General features: G+C 47.1%; 1 protein-coding gene across 1 annotated transcript; it reads right to left on the reverse strand.

The window, feature by feature from the left end:
• Nucleotides 1-2,278: 2,278 nt before the first annotated feature.
• Nucleotides 2,279-22,868, reverse strand: LOC128267656 (glycine receptor subunit alpha-4). Its single transcript, XM_053004541.1, has 7 exons — nt 22,789-22,868; nt 12,955-13,031; nt 8,408-8,507; nt 6,859-7,013; nt 3,152-3,448; nt 2,809-3,038; nt 2,279-2,740 (listed from the first exon to the last, which is right to left on the reverse strand). The coding sequence occupies exons 1-7, from the start codon at nt 22,866-22,868 to the stop codon at nt 2,279-2,281; spliced, it is 1,401 nt and encodes a 466-aa protein (XP_052860501.1).
• Between the last annotated feature and the right edge of the window lie 3,377 nt (nt 22,869-26,245).

Here is a 26,245-nt window from a genome sequence, read left to right on the forward strand (position 1 = left end):
TAATGTTGCCGTGGCTGGGTGCCCTATTCAACGCCAACTGTGCTAGTTATAGGTCCCCCATTTTTTTAACCTCTCACCGTTAAAGGGACGCTGTCAGCGCTTCGAAGGTGCCTGTAATTGCAGTATCAAGAATTGAGGTACGTTAAACCCAACGTTATCGAAATCTATCTAACAGAGCCCAGAAGGGAACGTGTGTTTGCCGTCTTTTATCGTTTTCCGATGCTTCCACCCCAAACCATATTTGGTTACATAAGTTAAAAATAGTAAAAATTGACAAATGAAAATGAGATACCTCGGGTCGTCGGTTCGGTGCTTCTGCTTATTAGGTGCTCGTCCGGCGGTCTTGCTATTTCAACCTGTTGCTTTTCAAACGACTTCCACTATGCTTGTACGCTGCATGCCGAAGCATGGTTCTTGGGGGTTTAAAGCTCCATTTTCTATGAATGGTATTCTTTTATTTACACTGCTCACTGTATCTCCGTGGTTATATTGTTGAAGGGTAATGTGTTCACTTCCTGTTTTGTAACAACTTGTTATCGTTTCTTTACCTTTACAAACCCTCGGTGTTTTGTGGTTTGGGCGATTTGAAGTTTTTTTCTTCAGTTTATACTCTACAATCTCTTTGATATTGTTTCGGTAATTAATAGGAAACCATTTGTAAAATGTTAAATTTTCGGTTAGTATTGTTTACCGCCGCTCGCTTTACGGTAGAAGCTGGTGAAAGAATTGGGACGGTCGCCACAGCCGTAGTGAGGTAACCGTTCCTAAAACCATTGTGGTGCCTTTTAGCCGCCGATTTTGGCGTAGCGACGCGTCGGAGCTGAGCCTCATCAGCAGCATAGTTTTGAAGTGTGTTGCATTTAGTAGATAGTGCATGTGTATGTTTTCAATTTTCTTTCTAGCTAATGTTTATCACAATTCCATGTTATTTTTCTTTCTCGTTTTGTCGCTCTCACTCTCCCTATCTGTCTGCACAGCACGCCACAATAATTGTGATGGTCACACATAACCGCAGTTATGTTTCAACAGTTTGCACATTTTAGCATTTCGCGTGTTTGTCTTTCAATTGTTTGTAACTCTTCATAGGAAAATACTCTAACGAGCTCCGACTGCCGTGACCGATTAACGATTACATTACACATGTTTGAGTAAAGTGGAATAAAGTTTTTCTTCTTCCGAAAAGGCACAGCGTTTATGCTTATATCTTAATATTTTCACTACGCAAAACATAACGTGAACAAGTGTTTGCTCGTTGTAGCTCTAGCCTGCCTGCTATCTCTTCTTCGGTTTATGGAATTCAGTTTATTGTTTTGTGCTTCCGCGTTTTGGTTTGTCTCTGGCACTTCACTACAGCATTAATTTTTGCGTTTTCCAATTTTCACTCTTCAGCTGTCTTAAATAGTATAAGGTACTTATTGCTTTCACAGCGGTTAGAACCTACCAATTGTATAAGAACGGCGGTAATGCACTAAATGCTATATAGTATGTTTGCTTGCAGCATAGCCTTGCGGTGCTACTGCGGTCCCCCTTCCGGAACCGGAAGGTAATTATAGATTATATTGTCCTTGCAGCCATCGATGGCGATGGTAATGAGACAAGAGCCTAAGAAAACGGGCACGTTTTCGCGGTTTTCCCTTTTCCGTGTCCTCCAACATGAAAGCATGCTGTTTAGTAATTCTATGTTGTACGGGAAGCAACCCGATAAATATGTTTTACAGTGAAATGTTGGCCGTCGGAAACCGAACGGAAACTATGCTTGATTGAACGGAAAGTCTTCAGAAATGGCTAGTTAAAGTGTCTACAAATTATACCATTCCTAGTAGCTACGCATAACACTTGAAGCAATACATAAACAATATACCATTTTTACACTTAGTAAAGCTTTTCAAATATTACTAAACTCCTACCTACAACTTTCTCTCTCTCTCTATCGATGCGCTGGGTGTGCGAGAAGAAACCAGTGTTTATTAGCTTATTCATTTGCTTTTGTGCCGCTGAATTTCGAATTCGTTTTGCTCCTGAAGTGCGTCACGTTTCGTGCTAGGCTACGGGAAGTCCTGTCCTGTCGTTTACGGTTTTGTCTCCCTGTGAACCGGTGGAACTAGAACTGAAAGCACGGCCTTGAAGGCTTTGAGCCTCCTTCTACTTGAGCTCGCTCTAAAAATTTCGATTCTGGTGTAAAATCTCGAATCTGTAGTCTGGTGTTCGCGTCATAAGGCATCACAATCTTGATAAGGCGCTCGCCGGGTCCGACCGAGCGCTACGGGTCCGGAACCATCTAGGAGGTTTTGAAAATCAGTATCGGCCAGTAGAGCACGACGAAGACGAGAAACAAGCCCGGAAAGACGATCCGCGACATTTTGTCGATCTCACGCCACATGATCTTCTCGATGCCGGTGTCGGTGTCGGTCCAGGCCACGGACAGGATGCTCTGGCGCCGGGTTGGCTGCTTCGTCGGGGGCGGTGGCTGTGGTCCTCCGTTGCCCTGTAGTGACACTTGGCCCGGCGTGGTCGGCGTTTGCGTTGGCTTCCGGGGCCGCACACTCACCGTTCCGCCCTCCCAGTTGGCAACCGTGCCCACGCACTGGCCCTTCTCCATCGCGCTGATGCGCATCGGCAGCACTTTCGGGACCTTGTTGACTTGGTACTGGTATTGGACGTCTAGTACCTTCACCACGACGAACTCGCCCAGGGCCGAAAACACAAACAGCATGCAGCCGGCCATCCACAGATCGAGTGCCTAAAACGGGATCCGCCCGTGTGTGTCATACGTGTGTCAGCGATGTGTGGCACCCGCAGCATACCAACCTTGACGTAGGCCACTGGTGGAATATCCGCCCGCATCCCGGTGAACATCGTGACAAGCGTCAGCATGCAGGTGACGAGCAGCGTTACCCGGCCCGGGATCGCATCCAGCCCGAGCCAAAAGCTGAACCACGACAGCATCACCACGAGCGAGGACGGCGCGAACGTCTGTATGAGATGGTGACCAATCTGACGTTCGAACCGGAAGTACACCGCGAGCCGGGAGAAGTTTCCTATCGATAGAGAGAAAGAGTGGGAGAGAAAGAGAGAAATAAAACCAGTGAGCTAAAGGAAGCGCTGAACCGGAAGATCAACACCCGAGAGCGTACTAATGCCGGCGACGTACCATACTTTTCCGGCATGTACCCGTCTGTCTCCTCGAGCTGCAAAGGTCGGCCGAGGTTGTACTGCAACAACTTCAGCTCCGGGTTGATCGTGACGCCGTTGTCGGCCCACTTGAGCCGTATCTTCTGGTTGTGGTACGAAAAGCTCTCAATGTAGATCGGACAGATCTGGATGTCCATCGGGTAGAGCTGGAACTCCATCTGGCACGCGATGATGGCGTGCATCATACACGCGTACCGAACGGTCGAGTTTTTGTACAGCGTCACCGACGAGAACTTGTGCGTGAGCGTTGCGATTTCTAGTGATCGATCGGGCGATCGGGTTGCGTTCGGCCAAGGACAAAGAAACAGAAACAGACAGGACAGGGTTAGAGCCGCCAGGCAAATGGCATCGGCGTTCGTTTGGTGCGCTGGACACCTCTGGTCCCGGGTCTTGTAGTCGATTGCGATTGACGGATGACTGGATGAGTCGAGAGATTGGAGAGTGTAAGACAAAAACTCACAAAAAATCTAAACGAATTTGGCAACCAATAAGAAACAAACATCGCCAGCAGCTTGCGCTCGGTAACGGTCTGTCGATCTTGTTCCGCTCTAGTACTTTGTCGTTAGGTTTTGATCTTTAGCAGTAACAAAATCTTTCTCAGTTCGAATATCAAAATATTGGTGGGATCCGTCGTCAGGCAGTGGTGTTTGGACAAAAAAATGTTTAATCATATGGTGATGTCTCGACAATAGGAACTGATGGGCACTGTTTTTGTGGTACCCGATTCTAGTAGTACGAACGAATCAATCTATCCAACCCAATAATAAAATCCAACTGGCTCCGGTTCAAATGTCGGACAAGGAATGCCCAGTTATCTGACTCATAGGATCCTTTGCCCGCTTTCATAAAAAAATCGGAAAAAGAAAATTCGGTAGCCTTAAAGCGAAGATCTGGGGGTCAATGCAGCTTATATCAAGATACATAAACATAGGTTGAAACCATTTGTATGTTGTAAGCTGGGAATGGTAATATCCCAATTTATTGTAATTGATGCGGCGGTCGGACCGAAAGTAGGAGTTCAGTTATAAATAAAGGGTTCAGTTATAAGACTAGAAACGGTTGAGATTTGTCGACACTTTGGCTAAAACTTTCAACAAACATGTTTCTCTACATCGAGCTCGATGATTCAAATGGCTCATACGTTATTTAGTTGATTGTTTAATTTATAAGAGCCAGACAGACACAAGTTCCCCTCAATGATAGTATTCGTTCTAGTGATCGTTTCATTGAAAGCGCAACTTATAAAAGCAACACATAACTGCTTGAAACAACGGAAAGCCATGAAGTTCTACGGGGCACAACGACACATGTAAAGCAGAAAGCAACACTTGGACCGAATTACAGAACTGTATCGGCCACTTCACGTTCCTTAGGTTTGCGCATTCAGCAGCACCAGCAGCAGCAGAGCAGCTACAACAGCAACAGCACATTGCAAATCAGCGTGATCCTCTCCGATGAATGACAGGCTGTGGGGTTGAGCTATGTTAATAAGCTGATGGATGTTGCCTCGAGATTCACGGGGTATCGTGTGCGGGGTTTTGGGATTTGGATGGAAAACGGATGGATGGATGACTGTGTAATGTGTGGTGTAGTTGAAGGATGCAGCTGTTTGTGCTTCCAGAGTGTGGATGCCGCAAAAGTTCCAGGGCTTGGAGCCGCCATTCTGACACTCACCTTGCAGTCGCATGGAAGTCATGCAACTTGTCTTGCCACACAACACCCTATTCATACCCTCATTTATAAAGGTCTGACCTGCGAACGATGATGGTACACGAGAGGTGGTGGGTGAGCTTTCGAAGGGTTTTTGTTTTGGATGTTGGACACAACGTAACGGCACACACCATTACTTGCGCCGTTGCCAAGGTGCTCCAGAGGAGGAAGGAGAGTATTACCTGGTCAGAAGGATAGTGGCTTTTTGCTGGTGTCTAGTGGCAACGTTGCTCAGCTTTTATAATTTGTATGTTTTGCATGTCTTCGTATGTGTGGGTGTTGGAGAAGGTGGATTCAAATTTTCTAGTCCACTACTTTGCTGCTGTTGCTGCTGCTGCTGTGGTGTGTATGTGTTTGTGTGTGTGGTTGCATTCTCGGAACACGGATTGGGGAAGGATGCGAAGCGGAAGCCACATGCAACCAGGCATACAATTATAGCTCGCCCAAGCCTGTACACTACTGGTTGTCACGTCTGTTCACGTGGCGTGTTCTGTCCGCTTGTCGTAAAATCTATCCAAAGTCTCACGGAATCGCCAGTCCCATTAAAGGACGAAAGCACACCAGAAGCAACGGCTTATCTCGGCCTAAGTACACTACAACTACGGACCGGAAGTTTGCCTACCGCCAACGCCGACATGAACAAAGAACCCATTAGGGTTTGTCTGGGCTCTGGTGGGATCGGGTTCGGTTATTAGTATCTATCGACGACAAGGTCAATGAAAATTAGCCCACGCCGTCTGAAGGTTTTCCGTGGTGAACCCTTGGCATTGTCCAGGTACAGCGGCACGCGCCCTTCAGGGAAGGCCTACCAGCACACAATCAATAATGCTCCGGTGCAGCGTGCACCGAGCCCACCTCTATTTACACACCGAAGAAAAGAAAGAACCTTTGATACAATCAATACAGAAGGATCGCCGACCGGAAGAGGAAGGAAGCTCGAAATCAATTCCCCCTGAATCGGTGAAGCCAAGGTAAAGGTAAATTGCACGCAGACATCGCATGGCGCGCGCGCTCTCGTGCAGGTCACGGTCTACTGGCGTAATTTACTGAAACCGACCCGAAGGGCAACTGGCGCCACTGACGCGGTCCAGAAATAGCGGAAATGTTGGTCCGGAGGACGAACTTCTCTGAGGTGCGGGAATTGTAGTTAGCTTGTTAACTAACGCAGGAGTAATTCGATCGGCAATCGCCAAAAAGGAAGATTTTTTTGTCCTAAACATGTTAATCTAGTTTTTATCAATTTTTGGCAAGAATTGAAGTCATTCACCTACTCGATGGAATAGTCATAATATGTAAGTTGATGTAAGTTGTAAGCCAAAACTGATCGGTAGTTGTTTGCATCAGAAAGCTACATAGAAATCCATCTGTTTGTAACACTGGCCTATTGCTCAAGACTTCAGATTCCAGCCATGTTTGGGAATGAGATATAACTCTACATAAACTCGACTTCTTTGGACAAGTTTTTTTTTAACTTTTGGGGGCCTTGTGTATAGCAGAACAAGTTTTAGTAAACCAAGCTTCCTACTAGCTTTGATGCGTCATGAGGCCAGAAGCACAATTTTAATCATTCGTCTTCTAATACGTCATCTACTAAGCGATTGATACGGAAACCCACTGGATAAAGAGTAGTGACAGAGAAGCTGCAGTGTGTATGGTGTATGCTGGAAGGTTGAAGCAAAGCAGACAAAAAGGTGTTAGGCGTTACTAGCGTTACATCCGAGCGATTACACTCGGGCCAGGATCGAGCCAGTCCTGTGGTTGCAATGCAACTCCTGTGAAAGTCCCCATACACAGGTTCAATAAATAGGACAAACAATCATGGCGCCCAAAACCTGGGGTCTACAGCGAAACGCGAAACTAAAGCTCGCGAATACGCGACTGCGTAGCGAATAAGCGCCGTGGTAAGTCAGAATGTTGGCCAGTAACGTGTGCCCTCGGGGGAACCGTGTCGCTTACCTGAAATCTTCGAGTTGAGAAAGTACGGATCCGGTTGCCATAGGTTATCGAAAAACTCCGGCGGAAGTATTACGTGATCGTCGCCCTCCTCGAAAATGTCGTCGTGCAGATCCAGCCGCGACTCGACCCACTTCTGGTGCACGAACATGTCTACCCTGGGGGGCGGGGAGGTATAGGCGCCGAAGGGGCAAGGCCACCCCACCGCGGTTCGTGATGCATTTTTTGTGCGGTGCGGGATTGTTTGTTGTTGGGTCCATTGGGTTGGTTTTTTTTTTTTCAAATTTCATTGTTGTTGTCGGGGTCCGTCACACAGGAAACGGGCCGCCAAATGCCCGGAAACGATTTGGCCACCGGTAGAAGGGTAGTAAGGAGGAAATAAGGCGGGAAAAGTTGCATTATTAATCGATTTTTTCTTGCTCGCTCGTTCGCTCGTTCGCGCTTGCTTTCGGGGCCATGGGTGGTGAATGGGTCTAGGACTAGGCCGCCATTGCTTGTGGTATGTTGGTGATTCTTAATGTTGACAGCGTTGGCGATATGATTTTTCTAGGTGGTTCTGTGGGGTTGTGGGGATCGGGGCAGGTTAGGGGTTAACCGCTCTGAGTGGATGAGGTGCATTCCGCGCATTCGGCAGCCTTCGACTTGACGCCAGCCAGTGGTAAGCCAGCGGAATTCAAGCGAGCGATGACGTTCCTGTCGCACTATTCTTCGTTTAGTTCCCTTCTTGAGCGCTTGCAGCTCTCGGTGCACTTCTGTGACAATGACTACCCCGACATCGCCCCGAACGGCTCAATTTGCAATTGATTTGGTGATTTTGCTTTTTATTTTTAGCACTTCGGCGCGATTGGCCCGGTGATTGGCGCGCCATGAGCCACTTACCGACCGCGTCCAAAATCCAAAGGGTGTTGCGAATTGCGGTGCTCCAATTTTTTGTTCGGTGGCGTGCGTTAAACGCTACCTCTCTTGGAGCAGAGGGCCAACCTATAACAGGTTGTCGGCCAAGTAGCAAAACAAAAATTTAAATCCTACTACAATCCATCTTTTGATTCAATTGCTTCGTTTTATAGAATGTTCGCTGATCGAGTGTGCAACGCTCGAAATATCTCAGCCTGAGCCCAATTGGCAAACAACATGGTTCGATCGTGTAGATAAAAAAAGAATCCCAATCCAGCGAGATGTTGACACAGGGTTTGACTTTACTTTAATTCTAGTTCCTGCTGCAAACAACCGGGTTTGTTTGTTTTTTGTTAAAACAACAGCCTCCTGTACGGTTTCCTGAATGGCGTGACCTACTGCTGCTGGTGCTGGTATATTGATTTCTCTGGCAAGGCGACAGGAACAAGGATTTGGGGCAGTGGGAGTTGGGTACATAATGCGCTACCGGGTGTAATGAGTGCATGTTGGTGAAAAATTCAGTGCGCTCTAACGGAAGGGAAGTCCCGGGGGCGGTGTGCTATGAGTGAGTGGCCGGCGTTGGTGGTGGTAAGGGGGAAACGGGCCTGTAATAACTTTGTTGGAGCGTTTGTTTATTTGCTTAGCTGCGTTCTGATACCTAAAGTCCATATCCTCGACATTTATGGAATTGATATCTACCACGAATATACTGAACTCTACCACGACCGGGCTGCCCTTTCGCGACGGTGGCCGAACCTCTGGAAGTAGATAGAAAGAAAAAGAAAGAGAGAGAGAGAGGGAGGGAGAGAGAAAGAGAAAAGAAGAGAGAAGAAGTAATTAATGCGCCAAATAAGAGGATAACCCGTCTGCCGACATGTGATCGGACAGACGGAGGTAGCTGGTGCTGTCTGTAAAGCAGAAAGTCGATTGCGTTTGTGATTTCATTTCCATCTAAACCCCGGTTCTCTGAGGCTAAAAATAATCCAACCATACTGCGTGTGTGTGGACTTCCGGCTTTCCGGTTTGGCGGTTTATTTCCGGCGTCCTCGGAACGCGGTACGCAACTCGCAATTTACGGCACCTAATTTGCATCGCCCCGTAACGCGCCTCCAAAAGTGCTTCTCGTCCTCGAGGTTCGAGGTTGCCGAGGTGTGTTCAACGGGTCCTTGAAAACTTATCACTTTCTCGCTGTGTTCCAGCCATCACACCCGCATCGTAAATCTCTGCCGAACGTGTGGCCAGTAGAGCCGGGCCGGTGCAAGTTGCACATTTCCGAAATCGTAAACCATTTCCGAGACCACGTCGTCGTGCAGAACGTGCGAAGTGCATTTTAATAGGCCCAATTAGAAGTGGACTTTCCAGTGAGTCAGTGCGGAACCAGGAAAACGGGTCCGGTTGTGTAGAATGGTCAAGCGCTGGATCGGTTGGAATGAAAGGTTTCGCGATTTTCTGCATTTCTGCATTTTTAAATTAAATATATTTCTTCAATACTAACGCCTACCTAAGCCAGACCCAAGTCTGATGTCTGGCCACGAGGCTTTCTGCCCTAGGGCTCAATATCACGATATTACTACATTCACAGTGTTTGAGGTCGATAGAGAAGATTTGAGCTCTAGGAATAGCTAAAGAAATTGCGTCGGATCAGGACAACTTTGAAGGGGATGAAATAGATTTAGAAGAATAATTTGCGCTCGGTACTACCGTTCGATTTAATTTCGTCAGTTGTCCCTACCTGGAGGACGTTACGCCGGCAGTTGCTGCGCGACGTTTTAAACTTCCGATCTGATTGGTGCCAAAACCTAATTTGAAATGGCCAATTAATTTAGGAATTGGCAGTTACGACTGAGTAAAAAAAAGTTCGAAACGCATAATCGTACAAATCGTATCCCCGTATGCAGCGAGAAAAAGTTTATAGAAGCGAAACTTTCAAAATTGTCAGCATGCCAAAAACGGTTGTCCCTGGCATTACCACTATCGAAAGTGTCCAACTCCGTGGTACTTCGTAGTTCCCCCCATTCGGAGATCCAACCATAACGGCGAGTGTTGCGAGTTTCCATTCAATTTTCTCCCAAAGCCCTCCAAAGGGCAGACCTACATAATTCTCCTAACTTTCATTTTCGGTTTTTTGTGTAGACATCTTTTTCTGCTCTGCTGTTGCTGTTTGTTTAGTGCTCAATTTTCCATCATTCACCGTGTGTGTCATAAATCAAATGGACAGCCAGGAACAGTCGGACGAGCGAGCGTTTCTGTGGCGCGCTGCATGTCAATCATAATTTCGACACACGGACGGGTTTCAAGTGCATTCGGGGAGCAGTGAGCGGGTTTTAATAAATTTGCCGCGTTTTAGTTGAAGCATGGACGTCTCAAACGGCCTTTTGCTTCGCCATTTTTTTTTATAAAAACGCGCAAAGGGCTTTGCTGGCGGCGGCGTTGGCGGATCGATCGGTGGCCTCTGATAAGCGTTGTCTTTTATTGGTTTGATTAGTGCCGGGCGTAATCATTGTTCATATTAATTACGGTGATAGAGTCGTTCACGATTAGCGAGCGTGTAACGGGTAAAATATTTTTTTTAATGTAACAGGGTGGTGACACTTTCAATATATGAACAATCTTTAAAAATAGTAATACTTTCATAATAATGTAGTGTTTATTAAGTTGATTCTTCATTTCTAATGAAATAAAATTTTAGTAAATACTGTTTCGTCGTTTGATACTTCCAATTCATTCAACTATTAAGAATCGTGGCTCGTCCGTAGATCATAATTTGAATTGTTTTCGAAGGCAATTTGAGCCAAATTCAGCTGGCGCGAGTTTTGCCATGCATCTACCGGATAGCTAGAAGGGAAGCCGATCGTATACGTCACCGCGAAGCCGGATCGTCCGAAACGCCGGACCATCGGGAAATGTGAATGAAATAAGGTGTGGCAAAGCACTTCGAGAACAGCTAGTTAACTAGTAAAAATGGTTGTTATTTTTGAATAATTTAACTAACAAAAACTAACTTTGATGAGTACTTGGTTGATTCAAGTTCATGTTCTTTTCGAGTAGTTTAACTCAGTTTCTGTCAGGTCCGGACCATAAAACTGCGGTTCCATCTGCTGTAAAAGATAACTTGAACTTGATGTCTTGCTCACGACGGCCTAAAAGGTTTGCTTTTCTTTTGTTGATAATTCACTTTCCAAGCTGGAGTTCATCAATATTAATGCTCGGTTGCAGTGTTCTGTGTTCGTGCATACTATTTATTTTATTTAGCCTATTTCTCGTACTGAAGCACGGATTTACCATCCAGTAGCTATTCATTTATTGGTAGTATGTTTGTGGGTAGTATGTTTATGTTTTTGTGGGTGTTGTTTGACTCCTTTCGATTTAAAAGAAAGCCAACACTAATTCCATGTCTTGCATTATTTCGGAGCGCTTCTCGGAAACAGAGCTCACGCTGCAGACCCTCCGTGATCAACGTCATAACCTGCAGCCCAACAAACATACAGCTGCACAGCTATGGCCTTTCGCGAGTCCCATGTCCGCGTGTTACAAAAAACATTTTTCTATCACGCTAGAGCTACAGTCCCGGGGCCTCGGGGCTCGAGTCGTAATTTCGGTCAGCATTATTGGGCTCTTTGGTGGGGATTAGTACACCGATCCCCATTCCGGGCGACCCCTCGGGGAGTGGGATTTTGGCCGCCAGCGCGTACCTTGACGCGTGGGGGTTTCCTGCCGGCTTTTCGCGGTTTGATTAATACATGATGCAATGCAGACGAATGGATTATGTTGTCAAGTGGCGCAAAAATTGGCTTGGTCCGGGGTGTCCCCCGGTTGGTGGCCTGAACGAAGACACCTTTTCTCGCATTCGCTCCTTTCGGTTGCGGAATACAGCTTCGGTTTTGGGCTGCTCCTGGCTCGTTAGGTCCTGCTAGGGCGGCTAGGCACGGCGGAGCAGGATTTATTTGCACCTCACCCACAGAAAAGAATAATCGTTTCGGAAGTAACAACTAGCGAAAGAATAGCGTCGGTGGCGGTTGGTTGGTTACCGTGTTTAGTTATTGCATTGTGCGCTGTGGAGGTGCGTTAGAATCACCGCTAATCGCTTTTCTTCGGCTTTCACTTTCTCTCTACAAATAAGCGAACGGGATTATTGTATTAGTTTGGCTTGACAGTGAAGTTACAAGACATGGGACGATAACTTGTTTGTTATTAATACTACTTCACTTGGTCTTCCTATTATTCAGTTCAATTCGTTTTATTTCACTGCCTTCACTTTGTTTTTTTCTCACTTTGCATTCTTCCGTTTTGTTTTCGGTTCAGTTTATCTTAACCAAAAGCACGATAGCTGTGGAGCTGATTTTTCCTTTCAAAGGCGCCCGCTCTGGTTAACAGTTTTTTAACTCATTTTTTTTAACAAAATAGGCTTTGTGTTCATACTGGATCCTCAGGACGAGTTTTCGTCATATTTCTTCGAAATTGGCCGCCAATTTTCAAGTCCCTGGGAGTGGGTTCCGTATTGGTTTGAGAAGTGTGTGGTGAAGTGGTCCAAACATACGGCGGGCAAGTTGTTGGTGAAGATCACGAAATACTTCTTCGCCGTCATGATCTGCTCGTGTCTGTCGTCCTGCAGCGTGATCTGGTGGGCACAGGGAGCACCGGCCAGCCCGGCCAGCACCGTGCCCAGGATGTCGTTCGCTTGAGGGTCTTCGACCTGGCGCATACACTTGAGCTGGTACACTTGGTCATCGCGGCAGACCGGATGTAGCAGTTTCAGTGGGATAGTGGGACACTGGCGCCTCGGACGGTAGATACCCGTGACCCCACGACGGAACGAATAGGTGCTCCTCAAGAGCACATGAAATGGCCACCAAGGGCAGCAACTGCACTAATCCCGTTCGCGACATCGAGTTCGTAGCGACCGACCCACGGAACAGCTCTCTCAGTGCCTGCCACGAGGGGCGTTCGTTGTCATTATTTTAATTCCAAAGTTTCACCCAACATCCTTCCGGCGCCGGGAAATGGCGCCGCCATTTCGGAAGTGCAATCAAGTAAATGGAACCGAGCCGCGGCGCAGCGTCGATGAGTTGCGCGCTTGGAAACGGATATCCTTGGGACTGGTGTTTGAACCATTACGCGGGCGCTTTAATTTTGACATCAGCGGACCTCGGCGGTGCTGGAAATCCGGCTCTATAAATCAAACACGGCTGACACTTTGGGACTCACCTTTGACATAGTCTTCCGGCAGGACTACCCGTGGTTTGAGTGTGTAGTTCTTCGCGGCCAACACCTGCCGCAGAACGCTGCAAAGAGATACCAAGAAGATTGGCAAAAAGAGAGAGAGATAGAGGGAGAGAGAGAGTTAGAATACGAATCTCAAAATGGAGGGGTCCCACAAGAAAATCCCGCTGCGGGTGGTGCTAATCTATCAACTAATGCTAGTAATCAATTAGCCCCCACTTTAAACGGGCTGTAAGCTGTGGAAAGAGAGAGCCCCTGCGGAGAGCCGGTGGTTTGGTCCAGTTGGGCAAGGGTGGCGGTGGTTTTATGGCCATTTCAACACCTTCCTAACCGAGGGGCTTAGAAAAATGCCATCAAGCAGAGGCCTCGAAGGTGGGCACACAGTAGAGCCAGGAGGCAAGGTTACCGAAAACATGATATTTATTTTTGGACTACAGTCGCACCCCGCGCATAGCGGGAAAAACAAATAGGGAGAGTTTAGTGCGTCCCACGTGACTTCCATTGTACGGCTAGGCAGTACAATTTTCTGGGTATTTGTGGTTGGTTGATTTCAGACACGTTTCAACACCAAAGCGCTGGTTTGTTCCAAAACAAGGCTCTGAAAATTTTTCCCATTTTCGGCTGAGGTTTTGGCCACTGGATTTTTCTGAACTAGGAAAGTTGAACTACGAGCACCATTTTCACCATGTATGTTCTCCTGTGATTTTTGTCTACTTTCTGAACTAAACTCATTGATTTAGTAAAGACCTGGAGCTCACGGCATCAACTTGAATCGAGAACATTGATATTAAATTTTGAACAGTTGATAGAATGTAGTGCACTAGACTCACCAGAAGTTATGCAATTCGTACTTAATATGTTTTCTTGTTATTAAATAATTAATTTAACAATTAAAATTGATGAACGCTAAGAACAATTAAAGCTAATGAGAATCCTGCATACTAGAGAACATAATTTTATTAGTGTCTGAAACATGGCTGAGGACACGAATGTTATTACTCATTACACGTGATACAACACTGTGGGGTTTGGTGGGTTTTCCCGCTCACTATTGCTTGAGGCATAGCTTCACAAACATCCGCATGGTACGCCTTGAGCCTCGCCTTTGCGTGGTGCCTCGAACACCCACCAGGTGTGGCCAGGCTCCTGAGGGACCTTCGCCTGCTCGTACCAACACCAGGGAAAAGAATTAACATAAAAGAATGAATGAAATTCTTTGTTTGTGCACCTCGTCGTCGTCGTCGAAATTGGTTCGCTTCAGGACGAGAGCTTCCGATCGGTCAACCAGCGGCCAACGCGTGGTCAATTTCCGGGCAACGCCAGCAAATCAAATATTGGAAATCACGCAGTACACGGAGAGTGCGGTGCCCAATTGGGCGGTGCCAAACGCGACCAGACACCTATTTGAATATCATGAAATAGTTGGGCAAGGAAAAGCTTGGGTGAGGGAGAGAAAGGGAACGAGCGAGTGCCTGTGGACCTCGCCGAATGGTAACCTCTTGACAAATGTGTTGATATTTCGGGTGACAATCATAATTTCCCCGCTCAGGTTGGCTGCGCTGGTCGTCATCGGTGAACCGGAAGTGTGTGCTTATTCGGTGGGCAAGCTTCATAGTGGTTTTTTTTTTTTTTGTTCGGAGACGACGCTCATGAAAACATCATCAGGTCAATAGGATGCAACGCAATCGCTGAGGGGCCACTTGGTGCAAGGACATGTTTATTCATAGATCGATCTGAATGGCTGATGTGTTGGGTTCGAGTGTCGAGCGAGGTGCCGAAATCGTAAACGAGCATAATGGCATAATCGGCCCCGACTGACTAACCGCGCGATGAACCCGATGATCAGCCCGACGATTGTCGTTGAGCTTTGATTATCCTTCACATAGGAATATTTTTGTTACGTAGTTCTTCGATGACGTAGTACGGCGGTAAGGATTCATCGTAATCGTTTCGAGCCTCGTCGATAGCTTTTGCAGCTAGCTTTGGTTTAAAAAAAGCAGCGAAAGTAGCACGTAATAGTTTATTTCGTTTTGTCTGATGTACTGGAAAGTGGTTCAAGGTTCCAGATTATGTGGATGCTTAGCACAACAACAAACTTGCTCGTGTGCTCGTCCTGACTATGGCAAGAGTCAGTTCCATTCCACAACATTATACCATTTTCAAAGGATGTGATAGAAGTAGTTGAGCGTGTTTGAATATGGTTAATTATTTTCGTATCTTTGTTCATTAGTTACTTTCAGGTTTTGCCTGGTATTACGTATTCAAACTGATAAATGTGTGCTGAACAGTACCTTTCGGAAAGAAAAGTGTCAGTTGTGTCCTTCAAGGTAAAGGGGAAGGTAAAGAATGGTACTAAAAGAAGTTAAGGAGAAAGAGGCCAGTTGCCGGACCTTTTATTACATTTGTTTTAGGAAAAATCTTTCAGTTTGTCGGGTTAAACTATCGGACATATCTTCAAAAACAAAGTTAATAACTTAAGCCTTCGTGAGAGGGCAGTAAATGAAATAACTAACTATGGGTTCGTAAAATGAAAATGTTAGCTGCACACGGAGTATAGCGAAAAAACTTAAATACCTGGAGTTGCATCTATGTGCTCCAGAGAAGATTGGCTTGGCTAGGATGGTTGCTTTTTCACAGAGCCTCCAGATGCATTATGATTCTCAGGACCACTTCAGAAACGAATAATGACTCGAATAATGGAAGGCATTCCTCTCTTCGACGGCTGTTAATCAACGTAAAATATTTCAATTTCAAGCCGATGATTAACATTATCACGAGCCAATGTCAACGAATGCATTAGGCTTGTGTTTCGCCAAGGACTTGTAGGAAGAATCGTAAGCAAAGAGAGTCCAGAAGTGTCTTAGCGCGATCTGATTAAATGTGGTGCTTTCTTGTAGTTCAAATTGACTCGTCCAAATATCCTAGTGCTATCGTGTGTAATATGTGTGTTCCAAGTATCAAAAGCATGATGCAATGATCACTATTCTAACTACTTTCTCTTGACACCTAAAGATAAGTCATAATGAGTTTCGTCGTGTGTTGAATGTTTTTCTTCGGCTGGTCAGATTGTCCGTCGCGTATGTGCCAAAATCGTTTCTCAAAAGGGTACGCAAGCCAATTCCAGCATGTCGAATACCAATGTTATCGCTGATTGAACATCATGATGACGGATGATAAGTCACATTTGAACTGCTACAGCTACAGCTTAACATGACACCATGGATTTCAAAGACTGGAACAAACAGACATATCATTGGAAAATCAGTGATTAGATTGAAAATCGCCTTCAACGATCCGGTGGATCGTCGTCCTGATCTACTAATTCACTTAAGCTTCACGGCTCGCTTCACTTTCGGGACTAATCGAGTGTCGATCGGTGAACACATGTGACCATATTTATTATTATCGTTCGGGTTCGATTTTATTACATGCAAAATTCAATGCTTGGAGCCGTTTAAACACCCGCTGCAGTGTAACCATGACATTAAGGTGGGTCATTTATGGTTGCCATCATCTCGGGTTTCCATGGAATCCGAAGAACAAGTGTCTAATCTGCTGGCCCTCTTAATAGGCTGGTTCGAAGTGCAAAGGTCCCAGAAACCAACAGACGAAGGTGTAGGTGATTGTTATCGATTATTCCTAAATTTTGGACCAATCGAACCGCCCATTCGCCATTTACGTGAGTGGAATCTTGGACTTTAAGAAAAAAAAACAAACACACCCAGAAGTGCCGGCCGTTTGTCCACCAGATGGCGCCTGCTCGGTGCCTCAGTGCTCGGTCCTATTTGTGGGCGTCCGATATGAATGTTGCGCTTTGGTGTGCCCGTCCATTGGGGGGATTTTTAATCAAAATAAATTGCATTATCAGCGGCACGAATCTGCTCTGCTCATCGGAGAGTGTGCAACATTCTCGCACTTGAAATGAGACTGAAAAATGAGGGGCACCCGGTACAACAAATGCCCTCCTGGCGGCCTGGCTGATGGCGTTCGAATCCGCAGCCACTCATTCGGAATCACGCTTTCGGGGATAATGGGTGTGTAGTTGGCAGGCACTACCGCTGGGCTGGTTTATGTGTTTATGCGAACAATCGTGCGCACAAAATGCGCAAACATCGTCGTGCGGCCAACGGCGACACGCGATGATGGACCCGGAGATAATGATGCCCGTTCGCAACAGAACCCGGCACAACGGGTTCGTTCGACGATCTCGGTTCTCGGAGCAGCTGCAGTGAACGTTTAGAGCAATTATTATTTACAAGCCGCCGGGGCTTGGTTGCGAATATATGCACCGAAAGGATGGCATTTTCGATAATTTGTCGTTTTATTAGACTAGAAACAGAGCCTGAGATATCGGTGATTTTGCCGGTCAATACTAGTTTTGAGGTGGCGGCTAGAGATCTCCTAATAACCTTGATTTTTAGGCATTCGTGAAACTTATGTCAAAATATGTTATGCAAAGAAAATATCCCAAAAGCGGAAGGTTTTGTTTTTACACGTTTCGCATCCCATCATAACATTCCGAAGATGGTGATACTTTTGTTGTATTTAAGGATCATTAGAGTAAAATAAAAAATTTACAATATTTCGAAGTTTCTGCCAGCTTACAAGCTGAAACATGTAAAGATACTTAGAGCTCTCGACCGTTTTATCAATCTAAAAAAACTGGACATTGAAGTAATAAATTTTTGTTTTGTTTTAGAGTCGTTCAATTGTCCACTTTAAGTGCAGAATGCTATTACATACAAAAATGTCAAAGAAAAGATTTCTTTATTATTATTAGAACGGACAGAACCGTATTGGGCACCAATTTAAAGTTCTACACTCAATTTGATGCACTGTCCGGGTTCAATCTGACGTCTTTCGCATAGAAACTGATTGATCAGTGCAGCGCAGATGAATGATCTATGGACGTACCCCAGAGGACAGTGGAGTTAACCGAAATCAAAATTAAACAAATTAGTCAAACTTGTCGGAATGAAGACTGGATAAAAATTTGGAATAGATTGGGAAAAGGCGGTTATCCTTCATGCTTTCCAACCATTCGACACCTTTCCAACCATTTGGGGTTAAGGTAACAGCAGTGAAATTAGCGCACAGCAATAAAGGATGCCTCAATGTGGCTGGCCTTCTGCGAACGCTACCGTGAATCGCTACGACTGCCGTGCTGTAGACAGTCCCTTCCCTGCGACCGCGGTTTTATTATGCTTGGGAAGCGAAGGAGGTAAAAGACCAAACCTCCCAACGGTGTCGGCTCGCGTGAGCGTTTTTTTGGTTGTCCATTGTTTTTATGGTGAGCACGGGAAACCCTGAAACCAGGAGAAATCCCGTCCTCGCACGAGAAAGCAGTTTGGAACTTTAATTTTTAGCGCAATTTCAAAAAAACCCACAAGCTCTCCCGCTTGACTCTCAAGCATCGGGGTTTCCTTGCATCTTGGAATGTTTTTGAAATGTTTTGGTCCTTAAAAGGGAAGCAATCGCCACACGGCACGAACGCGGCGCCGTGGCAAGGTTATCTTCGTTCGATTTATGATTTTGCACGAACGATGCTCAGCGTTGAGGTCGAGCTAAGTATTTTGTGCCCAAACAGCCCCTTAACGGGTTGCCCAATGTTGCGCGTTGCACTGAAACCGGACCCCGGCGCCACAACGAAATGGCCCCCCAGCTGGCCCCACCTGTAATCAGCTGCACCGAAAAGTACACTTGACGTGTGTACTTTTCGTGGAGCAGCGAGCCGTGGCCGGCCGGAGCCGTAATTTGGGGTGGTGTGTGTCCTGGAGTGATGTGAACATGATGATGTATGTTTCCTTTGCATGCACCGGACCGGCGACCGGGCCCTCTGATAAGACGACCGTCTGTGCCGGTCCCTTCCAAAAGGCGTTGCGGTCTTTCCCGGCCGACTGATATTCAAATCGCGCTCGGTCCACCCTCGCTTTAGGATGGCTCTTGGCATGGCTGTAGCGAATAGGAAAGGTTGGTCCATAAATTAGGTGGTTGGTTTGTTGGAAGTGTTGCCAACTCCGATCGAACCTTGGTCAGTTTGTCAGCGAAGGTTGAATGTACAATTCTACAGTAAGTCATTTTCAATTTTTTGCTGTGTTGTTTAAATTCAATTTTTCTTCCTATCGACGAAGAGACAAAGATTGGTAATTGAGTTTCTGGCTATTTCCGTCTTTATCTATTATGTTGTCCCTCTTTTCGGCGCTGTTTCTCTATTTGGGTAATGTTGATTAATTATATCAAATCTATCGTTTATTTACACCAATTAATTTTTCATTGTTTTGTTGCTTAGTTGTGCATTGTATTAGTAAAAAAATTTAGAAGTATTTAGCAAAAAAATCCCTACGAACCTTTAATTTTTGTAAGCGTTTCTGTAGCATGTTTTGAACCTATTTTCCTATTTCTTGAAAGTTATTGGGACAACTCTAATGCTCCTTCATCCTTCACTGTTGGCACATTTCTCAATTTTGATTAGGTAATTTGAAAAGTAATTGCCTTCATGTGTCCTACCGCTCACAGCGAGCTGTAAATCAATCAAATTGACGGGTTCGGCGTACTCTGCTGGCCTGGTCGAAACCTCAACTCGAGTTATGCAGGTCAGTTGAAGGGTTTGTCGAAGAAAGTTTGTTTTCTTCCGTGGAACCGTGTACTACGGTTTATATCCACACTTTTGGATAAACAGGACCAACGGCGGACTAACAGCCATGGAGGTCTTTTTCCAGTCCTAGTATTACGATTCAATGGTGTCTTTTTTCTTTTTGGAATAGTTTCATAAAAATGGAAGCAATTTATAAAATGTTTATTAGCTGGTTTATTTTTGACACTAGCCAGACGGTACTCCTGAAAAGCCAAAGCCCCAATCTTGGCAGCCTGAGTCATTCGCTTTTGAAACTTTAAACAAGACACACTCATTCACACAACCTTTGAAGCACGCCCAAAACTCGAGCAACATAGCGATGCTCTTGCGAAAGATGGTTTATAGTGCGCGGATAGCAAACGATACAAAATGGAAACGGGACCAATAAAAAGGGTGCCTCATAAAAGCCGAATCCAAATCTCAGGTTTTGTTGCGTCCAGCCAGGAGCGAAAAGCGATCCACTGGCCAAAACCGGTACCCTTTCGGTGGGAGATCCGCCGGCGTCAGCCTTTATTTGCCGTCATTCGAAACCGATTGCGCCCCGGGACACTAAAGTTGGCGCCCGGCATGACCCCGCATGACGATACCGTTGGAGCCAAAACTTAAGAGCAAGAGCCCGGACGATCAGAGCGGACTGTTTGAATAATGGAGGTGCAGTCATTGGCGTATTGGCAGCCTAGCGTATGGTTGGCCATTTTTGAAAGAATCCCTCTTAGACCCGGACGGGTGGCGTCGAAGTCGAAGATATCTGACGTCTGACCATCGTCTGGCAGACATCTTCGGGTGTGTTTTGTACCCATCGTCGGTGTCCATAAAGTGCTCAAGGGAACGCACGAACGCCAGAACGCCTACCGAGTACTGCAGAGGTTTTTCATTCGGCCTGTCACATTAGCGTGGATCCTTGAGCGTTGGCTGGCCCGCTGGCTAATGTGTGCGGGGGTCTCGATGGTATATTCACCAGCCATCGAACCCAACGGGGCATGCATCCAGCGGCCCGACTTCCGGGTACGCATTCGGGTAGGTCATGGTTCCGGTGACGCTGCAGCGTTGGAAAACGTTGGTCCGGACTTCACTCCGGGCCCTTGGGTGGAGGAAATGGGCTAGGAATTTAACATAAACCTTCACCGGGCGTACGACAGAACAAAAAACAACGACACACCAGCTACACCGTCCATTGTTACATGGGGGTTACGCAAAACGGACCCAGCCCAGTGTGGGGAACCCTTGCCAGGTGAACTTGGTGGATTGAGCAGTGGTGGAGCAGGTCAAGCTCGGCTCCTCATGAATTATTTATAACGAGGAACATTTAATTCTTCCTGCGCTGCGCTCGTGTGTTGGCGTGTGACGGTGTGTTTACCCGTCACCGGTTCGTCTATTGGTTTTCGTCGCCGGCCAGTTCGTATGTTTATGGAATGCGTCGTTCCTAAATAGGTGTCTAACGTTTATGGCTGTTTTCTCAATTTTCCCAACGGCTTCGCACCTGTTTTTGAGGCACGAGCCCTGAGCCGTGTACGTAATTAGCACTGAAGCGATTTGGGTGCGGTTATGTTTTCCGCATCCGTTGGTCACCTTTTCCAAAGCTCGCAGTTTTCCAGAACCCGGGGGGAAGAGCCGTGGCCAGCTTTAGGTGGTCTACAGAACGATTAGCAAACAGTCTGGTCTGAGGCGATCGACACTGTCGCAGGCAGGGCACTCAGACTAATGACTTCGACGGCTAGAAGAGGCAGCCAAAAGAGAACTTGACACGCGGGAACCCACTCGAGTCAGCCCGAAAGTGTCACCAGTCGTCCCCAGGGGGGGCTGCTTGACGTGGCCGAAAGTCGCGCCCCATCGGGCAATTGGCGAGGACAGAGGCCGACTCTAGCCACTTTGCCATATGATTCACGCCCTCTTATGGGGCCTTCTCTTAGGCGGCCAGAACGGGCAACCAGAATAAATAAATTGCCATCGGCAAACCCCGATGATAGACACCGACAATCGGAACATCGAAACCGATTTCGATTCTTCGCCATCCACCTACACGGTCCACTTGGCAGGAACCTTAAGGAAGTGGTGCACCACGGAAAACCGATAAAAAAGAGACCAACATTCCGACACATCGTGACGTGTCCCCTGTCCGGAGCCGGAGTCCGTCCGGACTGTGGCTTCGAAGGTCACAGCCCTCGCGCCGTCCGTCAATCATTTGTTCAGCAGGGCAGGGCGGTCGGTCCGGGGTATCCGCTGATTGGTAATCGAACCCTTCGAAGGGGGAAGCCTTCCAGTACTGGCCTTGGTGCTTGCTGGAAGGAGCCACTTCCGTTTGGCCGGTCACAGGTAACGTGCAATTTGAAGCCATGGAATTGATTATTTTTTTAGCCCTCTAAATCGCTCTAATTTAGTCCCGATACACTGCGACGTGTGCCGATGGCAGCGGTACGCAACGGAAATCCTACTGGCGGCAGGATCAGTGGCAGGGGCTTGTAAGCATCCGGTCTGCTTTTGAAGGTCGATCGTTGGAGAAGTATTCCTTCTTTTTTGAACTGATCGTGGTTTGATCGCTCTTTTGGTCGCTCTTTTGGCCAGTTTTATATGTGGACGCCGTCAGTGCACTTCATTTCCCGTTTTATACACTAAATGCACAAGCTGTTGACGTTTGCCAGCCTCTTTGGGGGGAGTTTGTCGAGAAATGTAGAAAGAAACCTGAGTTTGGTTGAATCTGCAAGCATCTGCTGCTTTCAATGAACTTTACCTTTGTAAGTTATTATTGTATGTGCCTGTCACTAGAATTCCGAAGGAGTCGCATCATAATCGGTTCGATCGCTGTCAACCACAGAAAACTCGAACCCTGTTCAGTACATGCAAACCCTCTAATCGTTATATGTGTAAGTCCAGTGCCTATTGAAAGTGAACTTGAAACAACTTGAAACAACTTGAAACTTATCTAAACTTTCCTCAATGACTAAAATATCCTAAATGTGACTAACGCAGTCTTCACAGTTAGTTGCATAAGAAAGGTTCAAATGTTGGGACTTATTTGCCACACTCACTGGTTATTTATTAATAATTATAGATTCGATGCAAGGCAAGATTGAAAGAGGGTTTGGGAGCCAAAAATCTAATATCTCGCGGGCTCCTCCCCAAAGTTATGACGAAGGTTACGAACTATGCGATAGAAAAGTAAAGTTCACGTCAAGTTCATCGCTTACCACAGCATTAGCAGCAGTAACGCCAGGAGGATCGATGTAGTACTGCGGGGCGCACTTCCGGCCGCGAATGCCGCGGCCATTTTGTACTGCGCTGTAGTACCTCCTGGTACCGCCGGAACCCTGTGGCCTGTACCGTGGAGCCACCGTCGCCGTCGGCGCCGCCTCCGTCGTTTCCGCTGGTGGTGGTGGTGAAGCAGTCCCCGCAGCCGTTGCTGTGGCTGTCCTGACCGGCCGAAGGAGGATGGTGCGGTGGTCCGATTGTGAGGGTTTATGATCATTTCATGGTTGTGTTGAGTTTGCACGCACCACCGCCCACCTTCGGCCCCGGTTGTGCGCCGGTTGGCTGGAACCCACTCTGCGATCCAGGATGCTGGCCGGCGCGAACACACAAGATCAAAAACAACAACTCACACGCTCACTCACTCACTATTACACAGCTAGGTGCTGGAATGATAGAAACCGCTGCTGCAGGAGTTACACAATTAGATACGCATCAGCAGCAACACCGTAACACTGGACAGGAAAGCCAGCTCCACACTCGCGGACCGAAGATTCCAGAACCGACGGCTGAACATCACCCGCGAGTCGGAAACGGACCTGTCACGTCTTAAGCAGATCGTTCCGCCGTCGCACGGCCAATTGCTCTTGAAGTCTACCGCACCAATTGACCATATCACAACAATCTTTCAGCGCGCGCTGAACACTGATCGCGTGCACACACCATCGGACGCGCTTTAGTTGGGCCCGGGCCCGGTTCTACCGAAGGCAAAGTGATTTGCATCGCCTCGGAACCGTGCGACACCTATGTGTTTTTTTGAAGAAGATGACAGCTTCACTGGTCTATTGTCGTTCCAAACTGGGAACAGCTCTGGTATCGGACGACGACGAAGTGAAGAGGAGCTACTATTTATCTTGGACGGCAGAAGTCGGGCGGCCGGTCGTTCATTTGCATAATTTATCACCTCGCTAGACGACAGACAACAACAATAATCACAGACGTCCTGAAAGGCCCCTAATAACTTGGGGGGCGGTACACACAGAGCCCGTGTTAAGTGTGGGATAGCTTTACACATGGCACACAAACCGGGACCATTTTGGGGTCCGGTTTCAACCGTATGCAACAGGCGTCACTTGGCGAGCGGAAGAGCATAAGGGGTGCGAATGTTTCATCCGCACCTAACAGGACAGATTTCTCCGTACCAGGAGCTCGCCGGGCACACGGTGTGCACTTTCTTTAATTTAATAATGATTTGAAATTTATGGGATTCGCTCGCGTGCCATTGCGCGACGACATACGGTCGCCGGATCGGAATCGTGCTCAGGACCAGGATCGCGTGGCCTGGCTCTAGCCTCACCATATTGAGCGTGACCCGAGTGACACAGTGACGTAGTTTGTACTTCGTACTCGAAGGTCGCCACACGAAGCCCAGGTTTTTGGACACGCTCTCCACCAAAAACTCGCCAAGACCTGATCCTGTCCTTGCACAGTGCGGCAAGAAAGTTGTGCTTTTTTCCGGTGTAATTTTGTTTGTAATGTTTTGTCACGCGTGTGGACAGGATCCTGGTGCGTTATCCTGTTAGGGTTAAGCCCTATTTGAGTCGAGTTGTCTTCTTGTTTCTTGGCTCCTGTTTAATGTACTGTTTAATTACTTTTACTATCATATTGCGAGCTTTGTATTCGAATTGGGGCTTGGGTTGGGGTTTGTTATACGACAGGCACGCACCAGCTTCCATTACGAATTTAGAGCAGCTCTTCATCCTAAGCAAGCGTCACTTTGCATCGTCGACACGCGTTCCTTGTCCATTCAAGTCTCTCCCACTTCGGGTGGAAGGCCGAACACAATAACCGAGAACAACATTCTTTTCCTGTACGGACATACCGTCCCGAAACCGGAAGGTTATGTTGCTCCATTTCGTGTTAGTCCTGATGCTCTGTTGCTGGTGGTGGTGGTGGCTGCTCGAATTAGTGTTCATTCGAGCGTTTTCAAGATACCACTGTGCCTGCCTGATTAAAGAGTTCGGAGCACGGCAATGCTGAATCAAAATAGCATCTCCAATGTTCAGCATTGGGCTGCTGGGGAATGAAAACTGTTAGCAGTTCTTGAAAACGAAGCGGTTTTTGGAAGCATAATCGGCTTCGGAACTAAACCGGAACAGACAACCGATTGTCTTAACCATAATAACCTCTTTTTCAACTGCCGAAGCCGATAAATAAGGTCCAGTCCATTCCTCTATGATTACACCAACAACAAACTGCAGAAACGTTGCATCGCATATGGTAGAGAAAGAATTGGGAATCCTCGACCAACGGTTCTTCAATGTCCAACTAATTATCTCCCTAGAGAGAGGGGAAAGAGAGAGAGAAAGAGTGAGAGAGCCTCGCTGTACTTCAAATCCGTGCTGGATTTCCTGGTCTCCTCGGCACACCAGCCAACTAAGCTACGAAGGGCCACCGAGAGTTCGTCTAACGAGTCTCTGCAGTCCTATCGAATTGCGCGCGCTCGTCTGGAGCGGCAACAGTGACAGTGTGGCTGAATTGAACCAAGTCGGTAAGTGACTTCGGGGTTTGGATGTTGTTGCTGCAATTACATTACTATTTCAGTTTTGTAATCGTCACATTCCGTGCAGATCGGGGTACTGGACCACAGACACAAACTGGGCTTTGCCTTGGCAGATCACGGTCGGTTTCCGTCTGTTGGCTAAATAGATGATATTTTACCGCCCCCGGTGGGTTTGAGGGTTGGGTCGGCAAATGGGAGCCGGGTCCCTATTTTTAGGTTCCCCCCAATCAATACTTATTATATAAATTGGAACTTCGCTTTGCGTTCGATGCACCTTTTGCTGCATCGATTTGATGTCATACCGAGCAGTGGCAGTGGCATTTCTGGACAGCCCGGTTTGGAGCCCGTACTCGTACCATTTACGACCCGAATTCGGCTCGCTGTTATCTCTGGGACTTTAGAATCAAATATAATCACACTCTCAATTGACTTTCGCTCAACTCGACGACAACCAATTAAGTGCTTTTCACTTCCCGTCCGTTCGGTGGCTCACTTCCGCCCTCGAGTTGAGGTTCCTATTACACGGCCGTTGCGAAGTTCCGCTTGCGAATGGCACATCAGCACACCACACTCGTTTGTTGTTGGCTTTGATGCTTCTTGTTTGTTTTTCTTTCATTTCATTCACTGGTCGGCGTCGTAAAGCCGACTCCAACCGGAAGCTACGTGCTGCAATCAAACACGCATCGAACGGCCCGGCTCTGCGTACGCAGCCAGTTGGGACCACCAGGCGCCTCCATCTCCATTCGTGCGTTGCTTGGCTGACCGGTGGTTCTCGCGGGCTGACGTTTAATTACCAGCTGCTCACGGCACCGACTACTGGCGGTGCCCGATTCGCGTCGACTTCAGCACATGCCCGGCGTAGAACCACGTGGCTGTTTGAACATTCGAAAGTTCGC

Source organism: Anopheles cruzii, chromosome 2, assembly GCF_943734635.1.
Source record: "Anopheles cruzii chromosome 2, idAnoCruzAS_RS32_06, whole genome shotgun sequence".
NCBI lineage: Eukaryota > Metazoa > Arthropoda > Insecta > Diptera > Culicidae > Anopheles > Anopheles cruzii.